At 32.3% G+C, this 23,478-nt stretch overlaps 1 protein-coding gene across 1 annotated transcript; it reads right to left on the reverse strand.

The window, feature by feature from the left end:
- Nucleotides 1–19,257: 19,257 nt before the first annotated feature.
- Nucleotides 19,258–19,662, reverse strand: LOC130974526 (cysteine proteinase inhibitor 5-like). Its single transcript, XM_057899401.1, has one exon. The coding sequence runs from the start codon at nucleotides 19,660–19,662 to the stop codon at nucleotides 19,258–19,260; it is 405 nt and encodes a 134-aa protein (XP_057755384.1).
- Between the last annotated feature and the right edge of the window lie 3,816 nt (nucleotides 19,663–23,478).

Below are 23,478 nucleotides of genomic sequence, written 5' to 3' on the forward strand. Positions count from 1 at the left end.
CTTGGTGATTCACTTGCTTGCTGATGCTAGAGCCTAGAGGGATGAAATTAGGGTTGGCAAAGGGTAGGGTTAGGGAGGGTAGGGTTTGGTTCTACCCTACAACAAAAAGTCACATAAATTTTTTAAGTGATTATGTAATTCATTAATGGCTTAGAGAAATATGCTATACTTTAATTTGTATTCCTTATGCAATACTGTAACTGAAATTCCGTTATCATTTTTGTTACAAGGAGGTTATTGCACTTTCTAAGTCCTATATATATAGTTAAATTAGCCAGTAAATTAATACTATCTATTTGTATATAAATAGATGTATTATTTAATTATTTTTAATATATATTTTATAATTTAATATTATTTTATACAAATAATTAATTTAGACGTAACTCAGACGTAAACAAAGACATACTGTATATTACAGCCATAACTCTCGAATCTAGTCTCATGTATTCCATTAAGGGAACTTCATTATTGACACAAGAAAAACATACATGTGATAAACGAAAAAAAAAATATAAGTAAATAATTTTTAATCAGCCAACTTAAAATAATTGTAGTTAATAATTATTAATTTTGTATTTTAAAAAATTTAAATAATTATTAATTAATGACAATTAATTAATATAAAATATAATTTAAAATATTTATTTATTTATTATTAGTTATATAGACCTCTGTTGGTTACTTTGTGAGATTGACAAAAAAAAATTATACTTTTCAATTTTGTAATATAATATTAATATTATGTTTGTCCAATTATAATCTGTCAAAGTTACGCACATATGAGTAATAAGCCTGAAACAGCAAGTTAGTTAACAATAACGTAACATTCATGAAACTCTTCAAGTCTTTATAAATTAAAATTAAAAAATTTGTGTCTATATATCTACTTGTGTATGAGTATTTGTGTCTTCGTGTCTAAAAAATCCTAATTAAATACGGTCTTAGTCATTAATTTTAGTTACTGATTTTATAATGAGTCTCGCTAGGGAGACAATGGCATTTATATACAATATGTACAATGGGCTTTTTATTTAGCCCAATTATATTTAAAAATAATAATAAACACCCAGTTAATCTAATTATAATCCCTAAATGAAATTACATCCAATTCACCTCTTTTGACCGTGTTACCCTACCACCAAAACACCTCCTCCTCGCTGCTCACCAACCTCCACACCGCCGCCTAGCCGTCCAAATCGCAACCTGCAGTAGCTCCGGGAACACGTCTGCGTTGGAGACCCCTGTTCGCGATCAAACCCCGTCGCTGGCGGCATCGGGATCGCACGGTCGTTCCTCCCTGCTGACCGGAGTTGCTGCGACCAAGCACCGCGCTTGTTCGCCCTCGCCGGAAGCATCACCGGTGCACGGTTTGCGGCTGCGTATCTGATCCTTGTTTCGCCAACTGACGTGTTCCAGAACCTCTTCGACCATCCACGGCGAGTGCTTTAGTTTCTTCTTTTCATGATTACTCATTGCAGTTGCTACTTGTTTTATAGAGTGTTTAAGATGCTTAGTTTTCTGAAACTACATGGTGAAAAACTAATAAATAGAATTTTATTATTTTGGAGCATGAGAAATTAGCTGTTGCTTGAAATTGTTGCAATTGATTTAACAGCTTCGCCGCCTAACGTGAACCATTTACCGGGACTAACGCAAACATCAGAACTATATCGTCATCGAGCATCCACGGTAAGTGGGTTAGTTTCTTCCTTTCATGAAACATCATTCACCTTGCATTTTGTAATGTAGAGAGTGTATGTTGTTTATTTGATTGATTTTACATGGTGAAAATGCAGTATATGAAATTTTAGTATGTTCGAGCATGTGAAATTAGTTGTTGTTTGAGATCGTTGCAATTGATATAACTTTTGAACGGGAAAGATGAAATAAGTTTGTTAATCTAGTTTAAATAGCATTTTATTTTCCCGCCCTGTGTGGACATTTGGATGCGATGTTATGTAAACTAGCTGATCACTAGCTTCTTAATGTTGACCATAATGGGATGGTTATTTTAATAGGGTATTGGATGTTCGGTGTTAATGATAGATTTTTTTTGCCCCTTTAATTGGATGGTTACTTTAGTAGGGTATTGGATGTTTGGTGTTCATGATAGATATTTTTTGCCCCTTTAATTAGATGGATACTTTACTTTAGTAGGTAATCAGATGATTGGTTTTCACAGTCGTATGTATTCATGCTTGATTATAGTTTTCTTTTATTTAAATATGCTTACTATATGGTCAACTGGAGGATTGAATTGGTTGTTGTTACTTTTTTTTGTTCATTCTTACCTCCTTCTGCTTTTAATAAACAACATGATTGGTGAACGGAGAAGATTCACATGCTATCTTACCTTACTTAATTAGTAGTTGAAGATTATCTATATAACCATTTGCATGCTCTCATTTATTTTATTTATTATGATAAACCTAAGATACTAATTAATAAGCACTAGAAGTCACTTACAGGAACAAATTTAGCTTAACCAAAATTCTTGGGTTTTAACACCAAATACATAGCTCCACTCCAAGTGTTGAACATTGAGCATTGAGCATTGAGCATTGAGCAGAGCAAAATACAAGGCATGCATAATAGCAAAGAAAAGGAGCACAACTTGCACAACCACACACTGTTTAATTTGTCCCACACTAATAATATACAATCCAGATATTTTGTTCCCTTTCTTTAAATCCTATCACTTCCCTATGCTTTTGATTGGTTTTGGTACTTCTATCTATCTAAATTTTATGTATGTTAAAAGTACATATTATTTTAGTATATTTTAAACTAAAGCTAGCTTAATGCTATTCGTTTCTTTTTTCCCCACCTAGATTCTACATTCATGAACTTGGTTCTATAGGTTCATCCTCACCATGTTGTTATGTAGTGGTAATCAATTATAGTGTTAAATTGAGCTTATTTTGTTCTCAGTTGAAGGGTGAAGAGAAAGATATTCATTTATTTAGCTTATTACTTGTCTAAATAAGACCTAGAGTTTTAACTGAAAACTAAATCATTTCTTAATTATGATTATGTGTACTGACTTTGGATATTAGTCTGAACAGAGTTTAGAGTTCTAGCTAGAAATCAATCATTGCTCTACCTTATTCTTAATTTCATACCTTGTTTGCATTTTGTAGTATATAGCATGCAATTTAATCTGTTTAATGTTTATGTATTTCTCATGCAATGAGTTTTAGTTGAATTTATTTTAGCATTAAAAAGTATTGGGGCCTTGTATGGTTTACAAAACTTTTATAGTTAGTTGCAGTTACAGACTTCCATATTGTAAGACAGATGGTGAAGATAGGATTTATTTGTTGAGTCTTCACTATGAGTGGTGTACCTAAGAGACCTCATGATGAGATTGTACACTATAAAGGGGAGAAGAATGTTTAGTCAGCAACTGCAGAAGGAAAGGTAAAGCCTGTCGTGTACAAATACTTCCCTCTCTTTGAGTCAGTGGGGCACACTGCATTATAGAGAGCAACCAATATTTTGAGAAGATATTGCTTACTCTATGAATTTCTTTATTAAGTAATACTGAACAATGTAAATGACAACATATTATAGATCTTCTAACTTTGTTAATCTTTATGCTATATATATGAACTCAAGAACCTATAAAGTTGTGATTTACAATAAGGAAATACGTGTTTTTATTTGTGTCAATGGGGTTGGCAAAAAGCACAAAGAACTAATCCTAAATGTTTGAAAAGCATTAAAAAAGAAGACAAGAAAAAGAGCATTAGATTGGCTATGTTCAGTGACCACTAATCCTAATTTGCCTTTAATCACGCGTTTATGAATACAGTTACAATTTCTTTATTAGTTTATTTTTTCCTCTAAAAGAAACATAATAATAAATAGAACATCCAAAATACAATAAAAATAACCATTGGCCTACCTAGTAAAATGAACATCTAGCCTATTTTAGTTTCTCTTTTAATTTTTTGTTTACATCAACACAATAGGGTCATAAATTATACTATAAATAGTATACCCAAAGTAATCATCCACTTTAGAATGAAAAGAACCATTCGCAATCATACTAAAATAAACATCCGCTTTAGTTTAAATGACTTAAAGTATAGTACATAATTATCTCAATCATTGAATTGAAAAATAAAATTCAATGAATAAGAGCAATATAAACAGCAAGAATTCTTATTGTATTAATCAATATAAACAGCAATGAATAAGAGCAATATAAACAGCAAGTATAGTACCGATTAATTTTTTCATTTATTGGACACTTAATCTAATAGTGACATTTTTTTACAATTTATTAGCTTAAATTTTAAGAAAATAACTAACTTAAATAGAATTAAGCGTGTTAGTAAATTTTCAAATTATAATAGACTTCATGCTCACAATATTTTTAATAAAGTCTTCTAATCAGGCAAAATTATGTTAAATTCAATCCAAATAAATTAAGCATCCAAATTAGAATGAAAATAACCATCAACTTACCTAGAAAAATGAACATCCAGCCTATTTCAATTTTTCTTTTAATTTGTTTATATTAACATAACAGGTTAATAAATTATACTACAAATAGTATATCCAAAATAACCATCCACTTTAGAATGGATAGAGTCATCCGTAATTATACTAAAATGAACATCCGTCTTAGTTTAAATGGCTTAAAGTATATAGTACATGATGTATCTCAATCCCTCTACAACTTGTTATTGAGCTCTCAATTCGTCTTGGTAAAATGAACATCCGGACTATTTTACTGATTGGACTATATCTATTGTAACCAAAAGGTGGCTGTGGCTTTTACTGATCTTTCAATGACAGAATTCAAAGTAAACAGCACCCCAATTCTCGAAACTCTTAGACTTGAAGAAGGAACGGTAGCATTTTCACTGGTAGCTCCTGTATTTGAAATATTAAGTGACCGCAATGCAGCCATCCCTGTATTTAGATGAAAATATACTAAATGTGACAACAAAATAGATAGAAAGATATTAAATCCTAAAAATATGCAAAAATACCAGATAGTAATTCCCAAGTTTTATCCAAGTTGCAATTCTGGGACAGTTTTGCCCAACTTCTTTCCATATTGATCTATAAGACCATCGTTTTGTCCAAAAAGTCGAAAATAATCACCTTGTTTATTCTTCTGACGATTTTTATCGTAATTGAGTAATCTTTTTATACAAAATCTTTGCTTCAATCTGTATTTAAGGGAAAACTCATATAATGAGCTACATAATTACTGCAAATAAAATAAGTACAACAGATCAAAGTCAACAGTATTGCCTCCATCTTTTAATACAATGAAAAATAACAAGTTACCATCAAAGATGCTAAAATCACTAAAGTTAATAGAATAACAATGTATTATTCGAAGATTTTGCCATTTTGGTCACTAAAATTGTCTAAGAGAGTTTCCCTTTTGGAATAATAATCACCTGGGATATCTCATTAATGTTTTAGACCATCTGCAACATGAATCTCAATTGTTGGAATATGGAGCTTAAACATTATTAAGTGATTGAAAAGTGGAGAAAATAAGAGGAAATAGTAAACAAAGATGATTATCCAAGAGCAGAAAATCAAGAGGAACAACACTATCACCATGCTGTCATGCCTTGTAAACAAGTGCACCTCCATTTTTGAGAGAATTTATTATCAAACCAGCATCAAAACAAAGCATATGTCATGTGCCAACCAGTTTCTCGAGCAGCACAAAGAGAAACATCAACACATGACAAGAATCAGCATAACCAAAATAAGGCAAACACAAGGATATATTTGCAATACAACTTCAGTAAGAAACTTTTTTGAGAGGCATAAGCTTCTTCACAATATGCAAATTCTGCATATTATGATATTAGGACCCATCAAATCAAGAGATGTAAAAAAAAGAAGCTATACTAGATAATACTACATATTAACACAACATGATTTTGCAAAATACCTAATTGTACTTGGAAAAATTACATAGCCAAACTATATTTTTCGGTTGACCATAATCATTAATCTAACATTATGCAAGAATTAAACAAGAAGAAAATTAAAGAAATGAGTCCTATTAAGAAAATCTCTCAAATATTCCTAAATGAGTATACATTCACATAGACAAGAAGGGTGTAAATAGAAAAACTTTGCTACAATTCAACACCAAAATCATATATCAAGTAAGCAGTCTAACTATGAAAATGAAAATCACGTATAACAAATATACATGTGTATATGCAAATCAAAATCAACCACTTCATAGTTCACATATCAATGATTAACTTTATAGAAATCTCAGAATATATCTAATAAACCAAACAAATCAATGAATCAGCAATAGAAGAAAAACCAGAAGAAGCTTGAGCCCTGATTGATCTAGGCTTAGCAGAAGAGCAAAAAATTCCTGCTGCAAAACCCCTTATTGCAGTGCTGAGCTCAGTTTCCATGGTGCTCGGTTTCCAAAATCAAAGAACATCTGAACCCTGGGTGTCACACAAACATAATCTATAGAGTATAACAATAGCTTTATACTGACTTTTTGTAGTCCAAGAGGGGAACGAAGAAGATGTCGGAAGGTAAAACGTCGCCGGCTGGGGGGAGGGGCTTTTTCGACTGGCAGGTTTAGGGTTGTGTGAACGACGCAACCTGCGCGACGGTGATGCTCGGGCGTTCGCGGTGCGCACAACAGCGTCTCCCGAGGCTATGCGTGATGGCGATTGTTGCGGGTTGCGAGACAGCACCGTTGAGAGATGAAAATGTCTGAGAAGCAAATACGTGCAAATAAAGGAGAGGGTTGGCAGTTTTTAGTTTTACATTATGAAATCTTTATTTGGGTTGAATTTAAAATTTGAAATAAATAATAATTAATTATATTAATTATCATTTGATTTTAATTACAAAAATATCTCCATTGTATATATTGTATAGGAACTACATTGGCTCCTCATACTTTTCCTTTTATAATATACACCTAGTACGTATATGACCTAACATAATATATCCTAAAGGTAGATAATATATACAGTATGTATATACAATAAGTGTGATTCATTTTTTCTTTTTCTTTTTTCATACAACATCTATTTTTTATTTAAAAAATATAAATATAAAAAATATAACACATTTTATTTTTTGAATAATTTTTTATGTTATAATATAATATGTAGTACATTAATTAAAATTAATAGTGATCAAAAGTCAATGTAATATCATTACAACAACATTTTTCAATCAGATATCTTCAATAGACATTGGTTTAAGGCCTAATTCATTAAAAACGTTCTATAAGTTCAAATTTTACTACCGTTTGATGAATAAGTTGTTTGTCGCGGCTCCTCTTCTGATACACCCGAACAAGGTACTTGTTAGTCTTATTATGTTTATCTTTTACCAGCATCACGAGGTCGAACACCGATGACCCTAATGTTCTTGTGTGAAATACATCTTTGCAACTAAGGACCTGTACTAGCTTCAGGTTCCCGTTAACCCTATTGTTATGCTGATCAATGGCCAAACCCGCCATCTGCATCACCTTCTGGCTATTAACGTCCAAGTTTGAATAAAGACTTTTACCTATAAGCGATGCTGACTCTTGCCAGCTCAAGGCGGCGGAGCAGAGAGGAGCAAAGCCAAAGAAAAAGAGCATAATAATAACAAGCCAATTGGTTCCCATCATTATAGATTTATTTTTGTCCATCTGGTAGTTGCAATTTATAGTTAGCGCCCATTATTGGCTCTTGAATTTAACTAATGTATATTTGCCCTAATACTTCCTTTAGAGTCATAAATCGAGCGGTTAAAATGATTAAAAATTTTCAGAAAATTTTGGATGCCAACAGTATTTAGTAATTTTTATTAGTGGGCAGTATGAATATTAAATTATTTTTAATAAATAAATTTATTAATTTTTGTATACAAATTTTGATAAATATAAATACAAATTGTGTTATTTGATGTATGTAAATTATAATAAATACATGTACGAATTACGTATTTTTTTTGTGTGTAATTCTTTGTAAATATAGATGTAAATTATTGCTAGTCAAATATCAATCCAAAATGATAATATTTTATCTATAATGTACGGATATCAACACAGATACGGATACGGGATACGCAAATATACGAATTTAAAATTCTTATAAGACACGTCATATATGTAAAATAAAAGTATTTTTTAAATAAATTATAATGATATTTTGGTATTTTATTAATATTAAAATATAAATTGATTTTATAATTATTTTTAATATTTATTTTTAATTATATAAAATATTTTTTATTTTAATAATTAATAATATATACCATTTTTAAGAGCATTTTAAAATTATATATTAAAAATACATAAGGTTGAACATACTGACACGTCATGGTATTTAAGTATGTTCAAGTGTGTCCAAAAAAATTTTTTATTGAGACAAAATTAAATATAAAAATCATGTGTGTCAAATCAGTGTTGTGTTCAAAATGTATCCAACTGGACATGATAAATAAAAAAGTGTTTGTGCTTCATAAATATTTGCTGATGAAGTAGTACATAATATTACTAAAAATATTTAAACCATTAAAGAATTAAATTGATAATGTTAGAAATAAGAGACTAAATTGGAGAAAGAATTTGTGTATTATTGAGTGTATTTAAGTTATCTGAAATAATACATAAATCATTTCTCCAATTTAGTCTCTTATTTCTAACATGGTATCGAGTCATGGTATCCTCCTTGAAGAGGATTGTAAGACCCAGGATCTTTGAAAAGCCTTTTTATGATCAAGTCTCAAATCATATAGTTATTTATAACCTTAGTTTCAGAAATTGTTTTATTAAAGATAATTAAGGCAAGTTTTGATTTATTGAAATTGAGACGAGTTATGATCTTTATCCAATTTTATGATTATTGGGTTATTTTCTATATTTAGATTATAAATTTGGCCGTTATGAAATAATAGGGGTTTTATATGATTTGGATTAGGTAAGTAATATTTTAAATATTACTATTGCTATTTTGGAAAAATGAAGAAATTAAGTATATTATTTCTAATTATTTGATTTGGGCATTTTATTGAAAGTAATTTGTAAAAATAGAGGAGAAAATAGTATTTTTATATATTATTATTGTTGGACTAGAATTTATTTCTAATTACTATATTATTTTCAATTTCATTTGAAATTACCATTTTATCCCTAACCCTAATTTTTGAAAATGAAACCCTAACCCTAAAAACCATAACCCGACCCGTTTTCCCCCCAAGACCCAGCTGTAGCACCCACAATGTTTCCCTCACCCAGCAGCAGTAGCAAGCGCAGATTGCTCTTCTTCTTGAACAAAAGAAAAGAAAAAGAAAGGGAAGGCTGAGTCGGGAAAGGGTAGAAGAGAGGGAGAGGGGGACTAAGCTGCGGCGAAGAGGGGAAGGAGGAGCGTCGCCGCCGTCGCCTCGTCCAGCTACCGCCGTTGCTAGCCGAAGGGAGAGGAAGGATCTGTTCGCGCCGTCACCACGCGGTTGCTGAGTCGCCGCCATCTTGCCTCTGCCGGCGAACACGAAGAGAGAGGGAGATGGGAGTTTGCACGGCAGAGAGAGGGAGAGCGCGACAGGGGAGACCATCGCCGCCTGGGTCGTCGTCGCCGAGCCTCGTTGCCGTCGCCAGTCCTGCTTGTTCTGTCGCCGAGAAACTCGCCGCTGCCCAGCCACCGTCAAGCCAAGTCCACCGTCACTGTTGAGACTCACCGTGAGGGAGTAGCCACCGCGCTTAGCCGCCATCCCATCCTGCCACCATTGGAGCTCGCGTCGCTGTCACCCAGGGCTGCCGTTCTTACCGCTGCTCCATTTGGGTTTTGGGTTGAGCACGCCGCCGTTGCCTTTGGAAGCCGCTACTGAGGCCAGGATGCTATGGTGGTTGCTAATGGAGCCACCGTTGATGAATGTGATGCGGCTATGCTGATTCTGAGTCGCTGTGTCACGGCAAAAGTAAGAAACACACTAGAATGGCAGCATCGGAGCTGCTGTTCAGTTGATGCCGCTGCCTGGATCGTTGTGGTACAAGCCGCCATTGATAGAGCTGCTTTGTTTAGTGATTTCTACGAGTTTCGACCTTTAGGTAAGGGTTATAAATTTGTGGTTTCGGTCATTTGGAATTTCAAAAAAGTTTTGATGCTGCGCGATTTTTATAGATGACCCACCGGAGCTTCTGGCCACCGTCGGAGCTGTTGCCGAGCTGGTTCGAAATTGCAGCTGTTCCGTTTTGTTAATTCGGTGAGTATATCTATTTTCAAAAGCTCTGCGTTAGTGTTCTGTTCTGTGCGATAAAGTATTTGCAATGTTAATGGTTTTAGGAGTTAGAATTCAGTTCGTTTATGCCGCTTGTAGCTGTTTCTGCTTTTAAGAGAGCAAACAGAGTCGAGGTTCTGATTGCCGGTGATTTCGGGCTGAGCAAAAAGGAATCAGTTAATGAGTTTGGACTATGGAATTGCGTTTTGAGGTAGGAGCGCTTTCCAAAAACTATGTTTTATGTATTGGAATTATTACATATGGATACTGATGTGAGATATTGTGTATTTGGTGATTGTATCTGCCTTATATATTATTTGATTGACTCGAATGATTATAGATGTTGGTTTGGCTGAATTGTTGTGCGGCTTTGTGAAATGTAATGTTTTGAAGTTGATTCTTTAAAGATTTGAAATCTGAGTTTAATCCGCTGAGGATTGATTTGATTTAAGTTAATTGTTTTGATGATTTGAAAAGTCGAATGCACCTTTGAATTCAGTCTGGTTTACTTTAATTGACTTGGTTTTGGACAAATGATTTGTTACTGAGTCGTTTCTTTAAAGCTTTGAAAATGAGTTAAATCGGTTGATATTGATTTGATTTGAAATAGTTTCCTTGAGATATGCCACTGAGGCGACTGATGGATTTAGCGTGATTTTGAATTGAGTTTTGGGATTCTGGACTGTTGAAAAGGATTGAGGAACGGTTTAGTTGGGACCCGAACCGGTTTAGGGGAGATGCTGCCGAAATTTCTATAAAATCCGAGGCTTTATTTGAAATGTTATTTGGGAAATTTTGAGTTTAATGCCTTTCTTATTTACTTGGAGGATTGTGAATTTAGGTCTTCTTTTATTAACTTTACTTAGATCAATTATGAAAAACGATGAAGTTATGCTTTGAAAGAATTATTGAAAAGAGAATCATGATTTCTCCTTATTTTCCAAGAAGAATAGTATGTCTTTGGGTACAAATTATTCGAAAGAGAATTTTGCCTTGAGACTGTTTTAAAAGGTAAAACGGGTTTATGTTTTTCTCTATTAAACATAAAGGGTGTCCATTGGAAGAGTTTTCGTGATTTTAAAAAGGAATTGGATTTCGATTGATGAACTTCTTTATTTTGACGTTTTGAATGAGATTCAGAGTACCCTTTGAACTCTAGTTTAACACAACAAAAATGATTCTCTTAGCAGTTTGAAATGCTTCAGATTTAATTATGGAATTGAAGCCGGTTTTGTTTAAGTAAAGGAAATGGCTTTGAAAAGAGTAATTGATTACATGACTCGGGTTGTCTTAGATCCTATTTTACTACTCAAATCAGGAAGCCAAGGTTTTTAATGAATTTAAAATGAATTTGGTGAAATGAGTTATGTTATTCTCCCCTAAAGACTTGGGACTCTGCCGAGGAACTTTTGTTATAAAATCCCATTGTTGTATGGGTGATTTTGAATACTTTGAAATAAATCTTTAACCTTCCATGGTTTTGGAAGTTTTGGAAAGAGAATGCCGAGAGTGGCTTTGTTTTAAAAAGGGAACTCACTTTGAGTAAATTTGGCTTATGAGCCTGAGATGATTTGAGAAACGAGATTTTTAAAGCCAAGGTTGAAAAGAGTTGAAACTTGATTTCAAAGTGAAATGAATAGAGAAAATGATTTATGGCTTAAATGCCGATTTGATGAATTTGATGATTTTGAATGTGGAAGTGCTGTTTTGTTGTGAGCCGGAATGGCCGTGTATGATTATGAATATTGGCTGGTTCTGGATTGAATCGTGAGCCAGAATGGCTTGGATGATATGAATATTAGCTGGTTTTGGATTGAACCGTGAGCCGGATGGCTGAGATGGATATTGATCCATGATTGAGAATGAAAGCATTTATGCTGAGACACTGATAAGTTGTGATGTTGCACTTCCACTATCGGAGATAAGAGTTTCCTTAGGAGGAAGCAGTGGCTAGCCACCACGTGCTCTAGGTGGAGACTTGAAGCTCTTTTGACCCTATGTCGTCAGGGTGGCCGGGCACTGTGAAATTCCCAGATGAGCTCACCCCCATAAATATTCACCAGTGAGGGTGATGGATATGGATCATGATTATGATCAAGTTTATATTGAGTATAACTTGAGTTTGGGAGACACGACAGAGGGACAGTCCAATGGTTAGCTACCAGGACTTGTCGGGTTGGCTCTATAACCGACAGATGATATCATCAGCCACTAGGGACAGGCATGCATCATATGCATCTATGTGACATTGTTTGGGTGTGCATATTGTACTTGGTTTGCCTATGTGATTAACTGCTAATTGTTCTACTTGCAATAACTGTTTGTTTGTGTTTGCATCTTCCTACTTGTGTTTGCATTTGGAACTCTGTTGGATTGTGGTGGATTGGTTGTGGTTGGATTGTTTGGGACTAGGGCCGTGGTTGAATGAGATGGACCAATGGTTGATTTCGGTTTTGTGGTTTTGGTTTGGAATAAGATATGAAAGGCTATTTTGGTTCAGTATAGATAAACCTTTTTGAAAGGCTTTGATGTTTTGAGAATTTAACGGTTCCTCTTTCAGAAAAGATTTCTGACTTTATTTTTATTGAAAACCGTTATTTTTGAAAAGAGGCATAAGACGGTTATTAATCACTGGTGCGGTTATCTTCACGTATCCTATTACAGTAATTTCCAAAAACCCTCTATTGAGAACCCTTTCAAGGATGATGTTCTCACCCCCTACATTTTTTCCCTTTCAGGACTTGGGCACAGAAGTCACGAAGAGTTTATTTAGTTGTGGTTGAAATGCTCTGTATGCTTTAGATTATTATTTTGCTGTACCCTCGCCTTTATCTTGATATCTTTTGTAAGAGAGATAGGAATTGTATTGGTTAATGCTTGTAATATTTACATACTTGTATGTATATATATGGATGTACCCTTTATGAGTTTTTGTAAGTTGTATGGTATGTATGGATGTACGTTGTATAGCAATAGTATTTTTGGGAGTGGTTTTGCGGTTAAAAGTTTTAAATAGGCTCATATTTTAGTAATAAATATTATAAGTGTCGTCGTAATGTCCGAGCTATCAGAGTCGCGCAGCCGGAAGCGTGAACTTTGGTAGTTAGGGTGTTACAAGGATAGGTTGTTTTCCTTGCGGTGAAATCACCGTAGTTTTTATACTTTTTTTTCTATGCCATTTTCCCCTATATTTTGTCACTCCTTTGATGCTTCTTCACCTCACCGACTAGCCTATTTTCTCTGTCTTGTGTTTTTCCGAATCGAATGGTCAAACACCATTGTCATCCGCTGCTTACCTATTCTCATGAAGAAATCATATAGTTTTCGCTCTCTTTCGGCAGTTCCGTCTGCGTTCTCTCGTGGCAGTTTCGTCTGCATTCTTTTGTGGTAGTTCCGTCTGCGTTTCTTTCTCGCAGTTCCGTCTACACTTCCTTTAGATAGCGGCGTCCATCTGCGCTTCTTTCAAACAAGCGGCAGTTCCATCTGCACTTCATTCAGACTAGCGGCAGTTCCATTTGCGCTTTCTTCTCACAAGCGGCAGTTTCATCTGTACTTTCTTCTGCCAGTTTTGTCTGCACCCCTTTTATTAGTTTATGCAGTTTTTTTCTCTTTATTTTGTTGTTTTAAATAAGTTTCAAACTCAAGTTGTCACTTGAGTTTGAGGGGGATGTTAGAATATAATTAGGATCAATTAATATTATTTAGTATATCTGAATATTTATTATAGAAGATTACGTCTTTATTATTATGATTCTTTAAGTACCTATAAATATCCTTTTATATTATATCATTCTAAACAACTTGCATACTCACAAACTTTTTTTCTATTATTTCCTCTCCCTTTTTTAACAGATAAAACTTAAGAAAAAATTCACCACACATCCATTCACAATGATGGTTTTGGATTCTTGTTAGGCTCTTCGAGGAGGGAAAAACAAGCAAACGGTTCGACTGGAAAGAAAAGCCATGGAAAGGGAGGGATTGCAAAATGGAAAGAGAGAATAGGGGTGTATTTTGGTTTATTTTTATTTTTATTTTTTTTTATATTTTTTAACATTTTATAATTAATTAAAAAACAGAAGAACTAGTCTCATGTATTCCATTAAGTGAACTTCATTCATTATTGACATAAGAAAAACATATATGTTATAAATGAAAAAATTATACTTTTTCAATTTTGTACTATAATATTAGGTGGAAATTCAGGTGCGGTCGACTTCACGTGAAGTTGATATCTGAGAGCTGTTAGATTATTTGACTGATTTGACTAAATTTTTATCTAACTGTTAAAAATAAACTTGATGGTTAGAATTTAAGAATGAATAGAAACCACCGTTTGAATAAGTTGTCTATATTTAGTTTTAATTTAAACCATTTGTTTATTAGGATGTATTAAGTTTAGACGTCAAAGAAAAGTATAAATACATTTGTAATTATTTCATAAATAACAACACACAAATACATTCAATACATTCCTCTTCATTTTATATTCCTCGTGAGTATGTGTGCCTTCGTTCTTTTATTTTCCAACAAAGTGGTATCAGAGCCACTTATAAAATTCCTTCGTCAAAAGAAACTACTTTATCTTTTTAATACCCACAATTATCTAAGTTCAACTATGACAATTGGGCAGCCCGAATGAAAGCAATTCTCGGTGCTCAAGGAGTGTGGGAGATGGTTGAGAAAGGCTATGTAGAACTAGAGAATGTGGACAAGCTAACAGAAGCTCAGAAGGATGAATTAGAAAATAAAAGAAAGAAAGATCAATGTGCACTTATTATCATTCATCAAGGCTTGGATGATGATATATTTGAGAAGATTGCTGATATAACCAATGCAAAGAAAGCTTTGGATACTCTTCAAAATTCTTTCATAGGAGTTGAAAAGGTGAAGAAGGTTCGTCTTCAAACTCTAAAGGCTGAGTTTGAGTCTCTAATGATGAAGGAGACTGAATCTATTTCGGATTATTTCACCAAAGTTTTGACGGTAGTGCACCAAATGAAAAGGCTTGGAGAAAAATTAGAAGATGTTCGTGTCGTTGAGAAAATCCTTCGATCTCTCAACTCAAAATTTTACCATGTGGTGGTAGCCATTGAGGAGTCCAAAGATTTGGATACGATATCCATTGATCAGTTGAATGGTTCCTTACGGGCCCATAAAGAAAGAATGGATAAAGGCAAGTAAGAACGTGTGGAGCATGTCTCGCAGGCAAAACTTTCGTGGAATGCTAAAGAAGAGACCATTGAAAGTGGAAGACAAGGATGAGGTTGAGGCCATGGACGAGGACGAGTACGTAGTTACGGAAGAGGAAAAGATGAGAAAAATTATTGTCAAGAGAAAAGAAATCAAAATTTTTCTCGAGGTCGTGGAAGAGGAAGAACAGTTGACAAAAAACACATTGAATGCTATTCATGTGGAAAGAATGGACATTATTCTTAGGAGTGTCAGACATCTAAAGAAGAAGAAAATAAATTTGTTGTGCACAGTGAAGATGTTGAAGAACCAACATTATTCCTTACGCTCAAAGAAGATAAAAATTCTGAAGATAGTACGTGGTATCTTGACAATGTAGCTAGCAACCATATGACAGGTGATAGGAGTAAATTTGTAGCACTCGACACCAACGTAAAAGGACACGTGCATTTTAGTGATGAATCAAAAGTAGAGATCAATGACAAAGGGACGATTCTATTCGAGTTGAAGAATGGAAGTCATAAGATTCTTTCTAATGTTTATTATATCCCAAAAATGAAGAATAATATCTTGAGTATTGGGCAACTTATGGAGAATGGTTGCAAGATAGTCATGGAAAATCGCTATCTTTGGCTTAGAGATAAAAATGGAAATATTATTGCTAAGGTTTCTATGACAAGAAATCGTATGTTCTTGTTAAACATGAAAAGCAATGGAGTTATATGTTTGAAGTCATGTATTGAAGATCCACCATGGATTTGGCATATGAGATATGAACATTTAAATTTTGGTGGGCTCAAATAATTGGGAACAAAGAAGATGGTAAAAGAAATTCCAACAATTGATCATCCTCATCAGTTATGTGAAGCTTGCTTACTTGGAAAACATTCAAGAAAGAGTTTTCCAAAGTAGTCCAAATCAAGAGCTACCAAGCCACTTCAGCTTATCCACGCAGATGTTTGTGGACTTATCAAGCCTTTGTCACTTGGTAAGAGCGCCTATTTTTTACTTTTCATTGATGATTATTCAAGAAAAACATGGGTTTATTTCTTGAAGTAAAAGAGCAAAAATATTTGAAGCATTCAAGAAGTTTAAAACACTCGTTGAAAAAGAAGGTGGCTATGAGATAAAAGCTCTCAAAACTGACAGAGGTGGAAAATTCACTTCAAATGAATTCAAGCTGTTTTGTGAAAATCATGGTATTCGACGTCCCTTAACTGTTCCTAGATCGCCTCAACAAAATGGGGTTGCTGAAAGAAAGAATAGGACAATTCTAAATATGGTAAGAACGATGTTAAAAAGTAAGTCATTACCAAAAGAGTTATGGGGAGAAGCAGTTGCATGTGCAGTTTATCTCTCAAATCGCTCACCTACCAAAAGTTTGAGAGATATAACACCTCAAGAAGTATGGAGTGGTTTGAAGCCTAATGTATCACATTTAAGAGTATTTGGATCTATTGCATATGTCCAAATTCCTGAGCAAGAAAGATCGAAGCTTGATGATAGGATCCAAAAATTTGTATTTATTGGTTATGAGGAGAATACTAAAGGCTACAAATTCTTCAATCCTATCAATAATAAAGTAATAATAAGCAGCGATGTTGAGTTTGAAGAAAATGCAAAGTGGGACTGGAGTACACAAAATGAAGTCACTTATGATTTTCTGTCTTACTTTGAGGAAAAAGAAGCCCCAATGCAAGAAGTGCAAGGCGAAATCGATCATTCAACACCAGCATTAACCCCACTAGCATCATCATCGTCATCTCCATCCTCTAGTTCAAGCGAAGGCCCTCACAGATATCGAAGTCTCCCTAATCTCTATAAGCAAACAGAAATGCTAGAGGATAAAATTTATTGTGTTTACTTTCTAATGATGAGCCTTTAAATTTTAAAGAAGCTGTCAAAGATGAGAAATGAATACAAGTTATGGAGAAAGAAATTTAAGCAATTAAGAAGAACAACACTTGGAAACTTGCATTACTTCCAAGTGGTCATAAGGCTATTGGAGTCAAATGGATTTACAGAGTTAAGAAGAACTCTAAAGGTGATGTAGAAAGGTACAAGGCAAGACTCGTTGCAAAAGGGTATAAGCAGAAGCAAGGAATAGATTATGATGAGGTGTTTGCTCCAGTTGCTCGCTTGGAGACGATAAGGCTATTGTTGTCACTTGCAGCACAGAACAATTGAAAAATCCACCAAATGGATGTGAAGTCTGCTTTTCTGAACAGCAATCTTCTAGAAGAAGTTTATATTGAACAACCTTTGGGTTTTTTTGTTGAGGGTTGTGAAGATAAAGTGTTAAGGCTTAAAAAGGCCTTATATGGACTGAAGTAAGCTCCAAGAGCTTGGAATGATCGTTTTGATACGTATTTTCAAGATAATAGTTTCACTAGGTGTATTCATGAATATGCACTCTATGTGAAAGAGAAAAGAGGAAATTTGTTATTTGTTTGTGTCTATGTGTGGATGACCTTATATTTATAGGAAACAATCAAATAATGTTTGAAGAATTTAAGAAGGTAATGGCTCAAGAATTTGAGATGAGTGATATCGGACTAATGTCTTATTATCTGGGAATTGATGTAAAACAAATGAAGGATGGAATTTTCATCTCACAACAGGCTTATGTAAGAGAGCTATTGAAGAAACTCAATATGCTAGATTGCAATCCTACCAATACACCTATGGAGTGTGGAGTCAAACTTTTCAAAGAAAAAGAAGGTGTAAGAAAAGTTGATCAGACATTATTCAAAAGTCTCATGGGGAGTTTAAGGTATTTGACCTGTATCAGACCTGACATTTTATTTTCAGTTGGGTTAATTAGTCGTTACATGGAGAATCCAACAAAATCCCATATGAAGGCAGCCAAGAGAATTCTTCGCTATCTTAAAAGTACTCTTGAGTATGGGATGTTTTATTCAGTTTCAGATGAATTCAAATTAATGGGCTATTGACGACAGAAAGAGTACTACTGGCTTTGTTTTCTTTTTAGGAAATAATGCAATTTTTTGGTGTTCAAAGAAACAACCTATAGTCACTCTTTCAACTTGTGAAGCTTAATATGTTATTGTCACTGCCTGTCCATGTCATGCAATTTGGCTGAAGATACTACTAAAGGAACTTCATTTTGAACAAGCTGAATCCACCAAGATCATGATGGACAATAAATTAGCGATTGCCCTAGCAAAGAATCCAGTGTTTCACGACAGAAGCAAGCACATAAAAATAAAGTATCATTTCATTCGACAATGTATTGAGAACATGCATGTGGAGATTGAATATGTGAAATCACTTGATCAAGTTGCTGACATTTTTCACAAAACCTCTGAAATATAATGCTTTTCAAAAGTTAAGGATTATGATTGGAGTCGGAAAATTATCAGGTTTAAGGGAGAATGTTAAAAATAAACTTGATAGTTAAAATTTAAGAATGAATAAAAACCACATTTTAAATAAGTTGTCTATATTTAGTTTTAATTTAAACCATTTGTTTATTAGGATGTATTAAATTTAGACATCAAAGAAAAGTATAAATACATTTGTAATTATTTCATAAATAACAACACACAACTACATTCAATACATTCCTCTTCATTTTATATGCCTCGTGAGTGTGTGTGCCTTGTTCTTGCTCTCAAATATCAACATTACGTAAAATTAACTTTACCTAGTTCTCACCATAATATTAATATTAAAGTTACGTACATATGAGTAATAAGCATGAAACAGCAAGTTAGTTAACAATAACGTAACATTCATGAAACTCTTCAAGTCTTGATAAATTAAAATTAAAAAAAAAATCATGCATCCAGAGAGATGCGTTTATTACTGAAGAGGGGGAGGAACAAGTTCAAAGCTTCGGAGTTGATAGGAGGAATTAAAGATGGAGGTTTGATGAAATACTCGAGCGGAGTAATTGAGAGTCTCGAAGCCATCATGTGCCAGCAGCTGAAGGGAGTAGGAGGCTCCAATTGTGAGATATAATTTTGTACAACTAAGGATCTGTGATAGTTTCAGCATCGGATTAGATCTCTTGTTATGCTCGCTCACTGCAAAATTCGCTATCTCAATCACCTCTGGCTCGTTCACATCCAAATTCACAGGAATCAATGGACTCATAAGCGATGCTGACCCTCGCCGGGTGGTGGCTGTGTCGGCCAAGGCGTCGGAGTAGAGTGGAGCAAAGCGAAAGAGAAAGAGCATGACAATAAGGCAATTAGTTCTCATCATTATGGTGCCTTTGTTTTGTGATGTTTTTATTTTTTTAACAGTGGCCTGGTGGTGAGTGATAGTTGCAATTTATAGTAAGGTAGGGTTTGGCTCTTGAATTTACCTAATGTGTATTTTGTGCAACCACTTTCTTAAGAGTCATAGTTATGTAAAGAAACCACAATAATCACTTGATGTCCAGAAATGTTATTTTAAAAAAATGGGGCTAGCTCTTGAATTTACCTAATGCATAATTATGAACTGCCATTTAATTTGTATATTAGGTATGTTTTCAAAATCTTGAATAAAATTATAAAGATATAAATTCTTAAATTATTTTAGAGTTTCATGAAATATAAATATATAATAGGAGTAAAGTACTAAATTACTTCCCTATGTTTGGGTCTAATCTTGTTTTGATTTTCAATATTTAGAGTGTCCTATTTAAATTCAAAAAAGTTTTATTTAACTTCAATGTCGTCCTGCCTTAAAGTCAATATTAAATAATTAATTTCACCATTCCATTAAACTTTAATGTCCTTCTCTAAAAAAGAGGTACAAGATCAGCAGCAGATGCATCACCGCGGGCCGCTGACCTTGGTTCAAGCACATGGAGAACATTTTCAAAAACTCGATCGCTTTTTGTAAGGAAGTTTGCCGGTGGCAACGAGGACAAGGCCATCGTCACCACTACCACGAGAAACTCCCTTTAACTAGGGTGAAAAAGGGTCAGGCGGCCTGTCAGGGGCCTGCAGCCTGTCCTGTATTTAGCCTGACCTGGCCTGACCTGTTATAAAAGAGGCACATGTTCATACTCTTTTAAAAACCTTAATATGTTAATAGGTCAGGTTTAGACTTACTAATTAATCTTATTGGCTACCTAGACTTGTTAAAATATCATTAAATATATAAATAATTTTTTATTATTAATGAAATGATGAGATATTTTAAATTTATTATATTTTATTATAAATATTTTTATATATTTTAAATATTTTAAAAGATTAAAAATTTTTATAAATATTCAATATGACATATTATATATAAATATTTTTATTATTAAAAAATAATTTTTTAAATAATATTTTTATTTTTATAAAAAAATATCAAACCTTTAAACAGGCTTTAGAACAGGTCAGGTTGAATACCAGGTTAGTCTAATACTTTATAAAGAGTCTAATAGCAAGTTACAGGCTAAACTCAGGCAAATTAACTACATGACAGGCCAGACCTATTAAGAGTAAAGCCTGATTTGACTTGGCCTGTTTTTATCTCTACCCTTAATAACCAAAGAACTTGGTTATATAAGTTTTCTGAAAATTGAGTTTCGTTAATTATTTAACATTAATTTTATGATAGGACTATATTAAAATTAAATAAAACTTTTTTAAATTTAAATAAAACATTTTAAACTTTAAAGATCAAAACAGAATTAAATCTAAACATAAGGAAACAATTTAACACTTTACTCTATATAATAGTGATATTCATGTGTTAAAACATTTCACTAATCCATAACTCGATGAAGACGTGATTTATTTTTCGAATTTTTTCTCATAAATCAGGTAACTGGAACGAATCAGTAACTTTGAGTTATAATTCGATTAGAGAGTTTTTTATTAGAACTTTTTTAATAATTGTGATTGGAGTTCAATTAAGTTTAGATGGGTGTATTTGCAAAAGATATTTTAATGCTTAAGTTAATAAGTGTTTAAAATGTATGATTCTTTTATGAATATAGAATGAAAATTTAAAGACACGTAAAAATGTTACACATAAAATATAACTCATAAAATTTAATTATCATATTATTTTTTTTTTTTGTTGAGATATAGAAAGTTGACTTTTATAAGTGAAAAATGATATTTATCTTATAACTATACTATTTAATTTAGTCATTAAGTTGATAATGATTAAGACCATTAAAATGGATTAAATTAGGACAGAATTTAGCTTTAGCAATGGGGTCATGGCCCCAAATTTTTTATAAAAGAACTAATAAGATTATAACAGAAGAACAAATATAATTTAATTTATTTATGTCTCAGATTTTTATTTTAGATTTGGGGGATCAACTTCTACTTTTTATATTTGTTTAATTATTTTGAATTTTAAACATTAACATTTTAGATTTGATTTTAATGAGTTTTTACAAATTAAAGATTTTATTGGCTTATTCATGTATCATTTATTGTTTTTATTATTAACAAAATTTTACAATTTTAGTGTTAAAATTAATTGTAGTAAAATTATTTTTTTATCTATATAATTATTTTTTTTATAATGACATCTTAGATTTGAATTTCAATGGACTTTTATAAATTAAAAGTTTTATTAACTTATTTATACAAATTAAAATCTCATTCTTATTTTTATTTATTATTCTCATTATCAACTAAATTTGACAATTTTAATATTAGAATTAGTTATAATAAAAAAAAATTTATCTATATAATTATTTATTTTACAATTTTAATTCTAAAATTTTTAAAATAATTTATAATATTTGTCTACACAATATTTATTTACTGTCATGTTAGTAATAAATTTAAAAATGATTTTATTTTAATATAAATATTAGAGCAAATGACACTATTATACAAGCTGGCTTATATAATTTTTGTTACAATTTTTTGTGCTCCTCCAAACAAATTTTTCAAGCTCCATCACGATTAAATTGTTTGGTAAATTCATTTATCCTGCTTAAATCGAGAGACATTTGCCCTCTAAAATTTGGCCAAAGTGAAAATAAAATATTGATGGATTAATTCGCGAGCTAAACAAATAGTCTGTTTAATTTTTTATTTTGATAGAATGCCTGAGAGAACTATTTTCTCTTAAAATATTGCTTTAAGTTAAGATGTCTAGTGGAAATTAGGAACACATGGTCCTTATTTTAACTCTTAATATAAAATCAAGAAAAAAGAATAAATATATCTCTAACTTTTTGTCTTATAAATATTTTTATTTTTAATTATTTAAAAATATTTTTAAATTTTTTATCTTCATAAAATTTGAACGGATAAGTCTCTCTATCAAAATGTCTTTGTCAGACATAACAAAAAAGTCTGACATAGTTCTATTCTAATAAATAAAAAGATACTTTAAAAAATTGAACAAATAAATTCCTCAACCTAAAAATTACGTCGTTTCACTGTGGTTGCACTGCAAAGTAACTTGTTGCTTTTGTAGAAAAAATACCTTGATTGAGGCTATTTGTTTTTCCATATTATTTTGGATTCAATCATTCTTGAAATTGTGAATTACAAAAATGAATGTACTCTAGTTCAATTACGTATACTCATCAGCCTATATATAACATTTTATGCACACTTAATCAAACTCTGATTAACTTATTCACTACCAGTTTTATATACCAAAAATATAAAAAATATTATATTTTAAGTGTAGTATTTCATTTATAAATTAATTATTAAATAAATTATTAATATAAAATATATATTAAAAAATAAAATATATATTAAAAATAAATTAAGCTATACATATATTTATATATAAACACAAATATACAGCAACTGAATTTAATAGTTACTTTTAATATATGAATAATAACTTTATAAAATAGTAGGAGTTAATAAATTTTAAAAGTAATCTTTGAAATTGTTTGACTAATATATATATATATATATATATATATATATATATATATATATATTTCTACCACTATTTTTTTTTCTCTTTCTTTCTTCTTTGTTATCATTTTACTTTTTCTGCACGCTTTTTTAGTGCACAACACAAAAAAAATTGGGCTATCAAATAAATTTTTATATTATGTGCAAAAATTTGTTATAATATTTTTAATTATATACAATTAAT

Source organism: Arachis stenosperma, chromosome 4, assembly GCF_014773155.1.
Source record: "Arachis stenosperma cultivar V10309 chromosome 4, arast.V10309.gnm1.PFL2, whole genome shotgun sequence".
In the NCBI taxonomy this organism is placed as follows: Eukaryota; Viridiplantae; Streptophyta; class Magnoliopsida; order Fabales; family Fabaceae; genus Arachis; species Arachis stenosperma.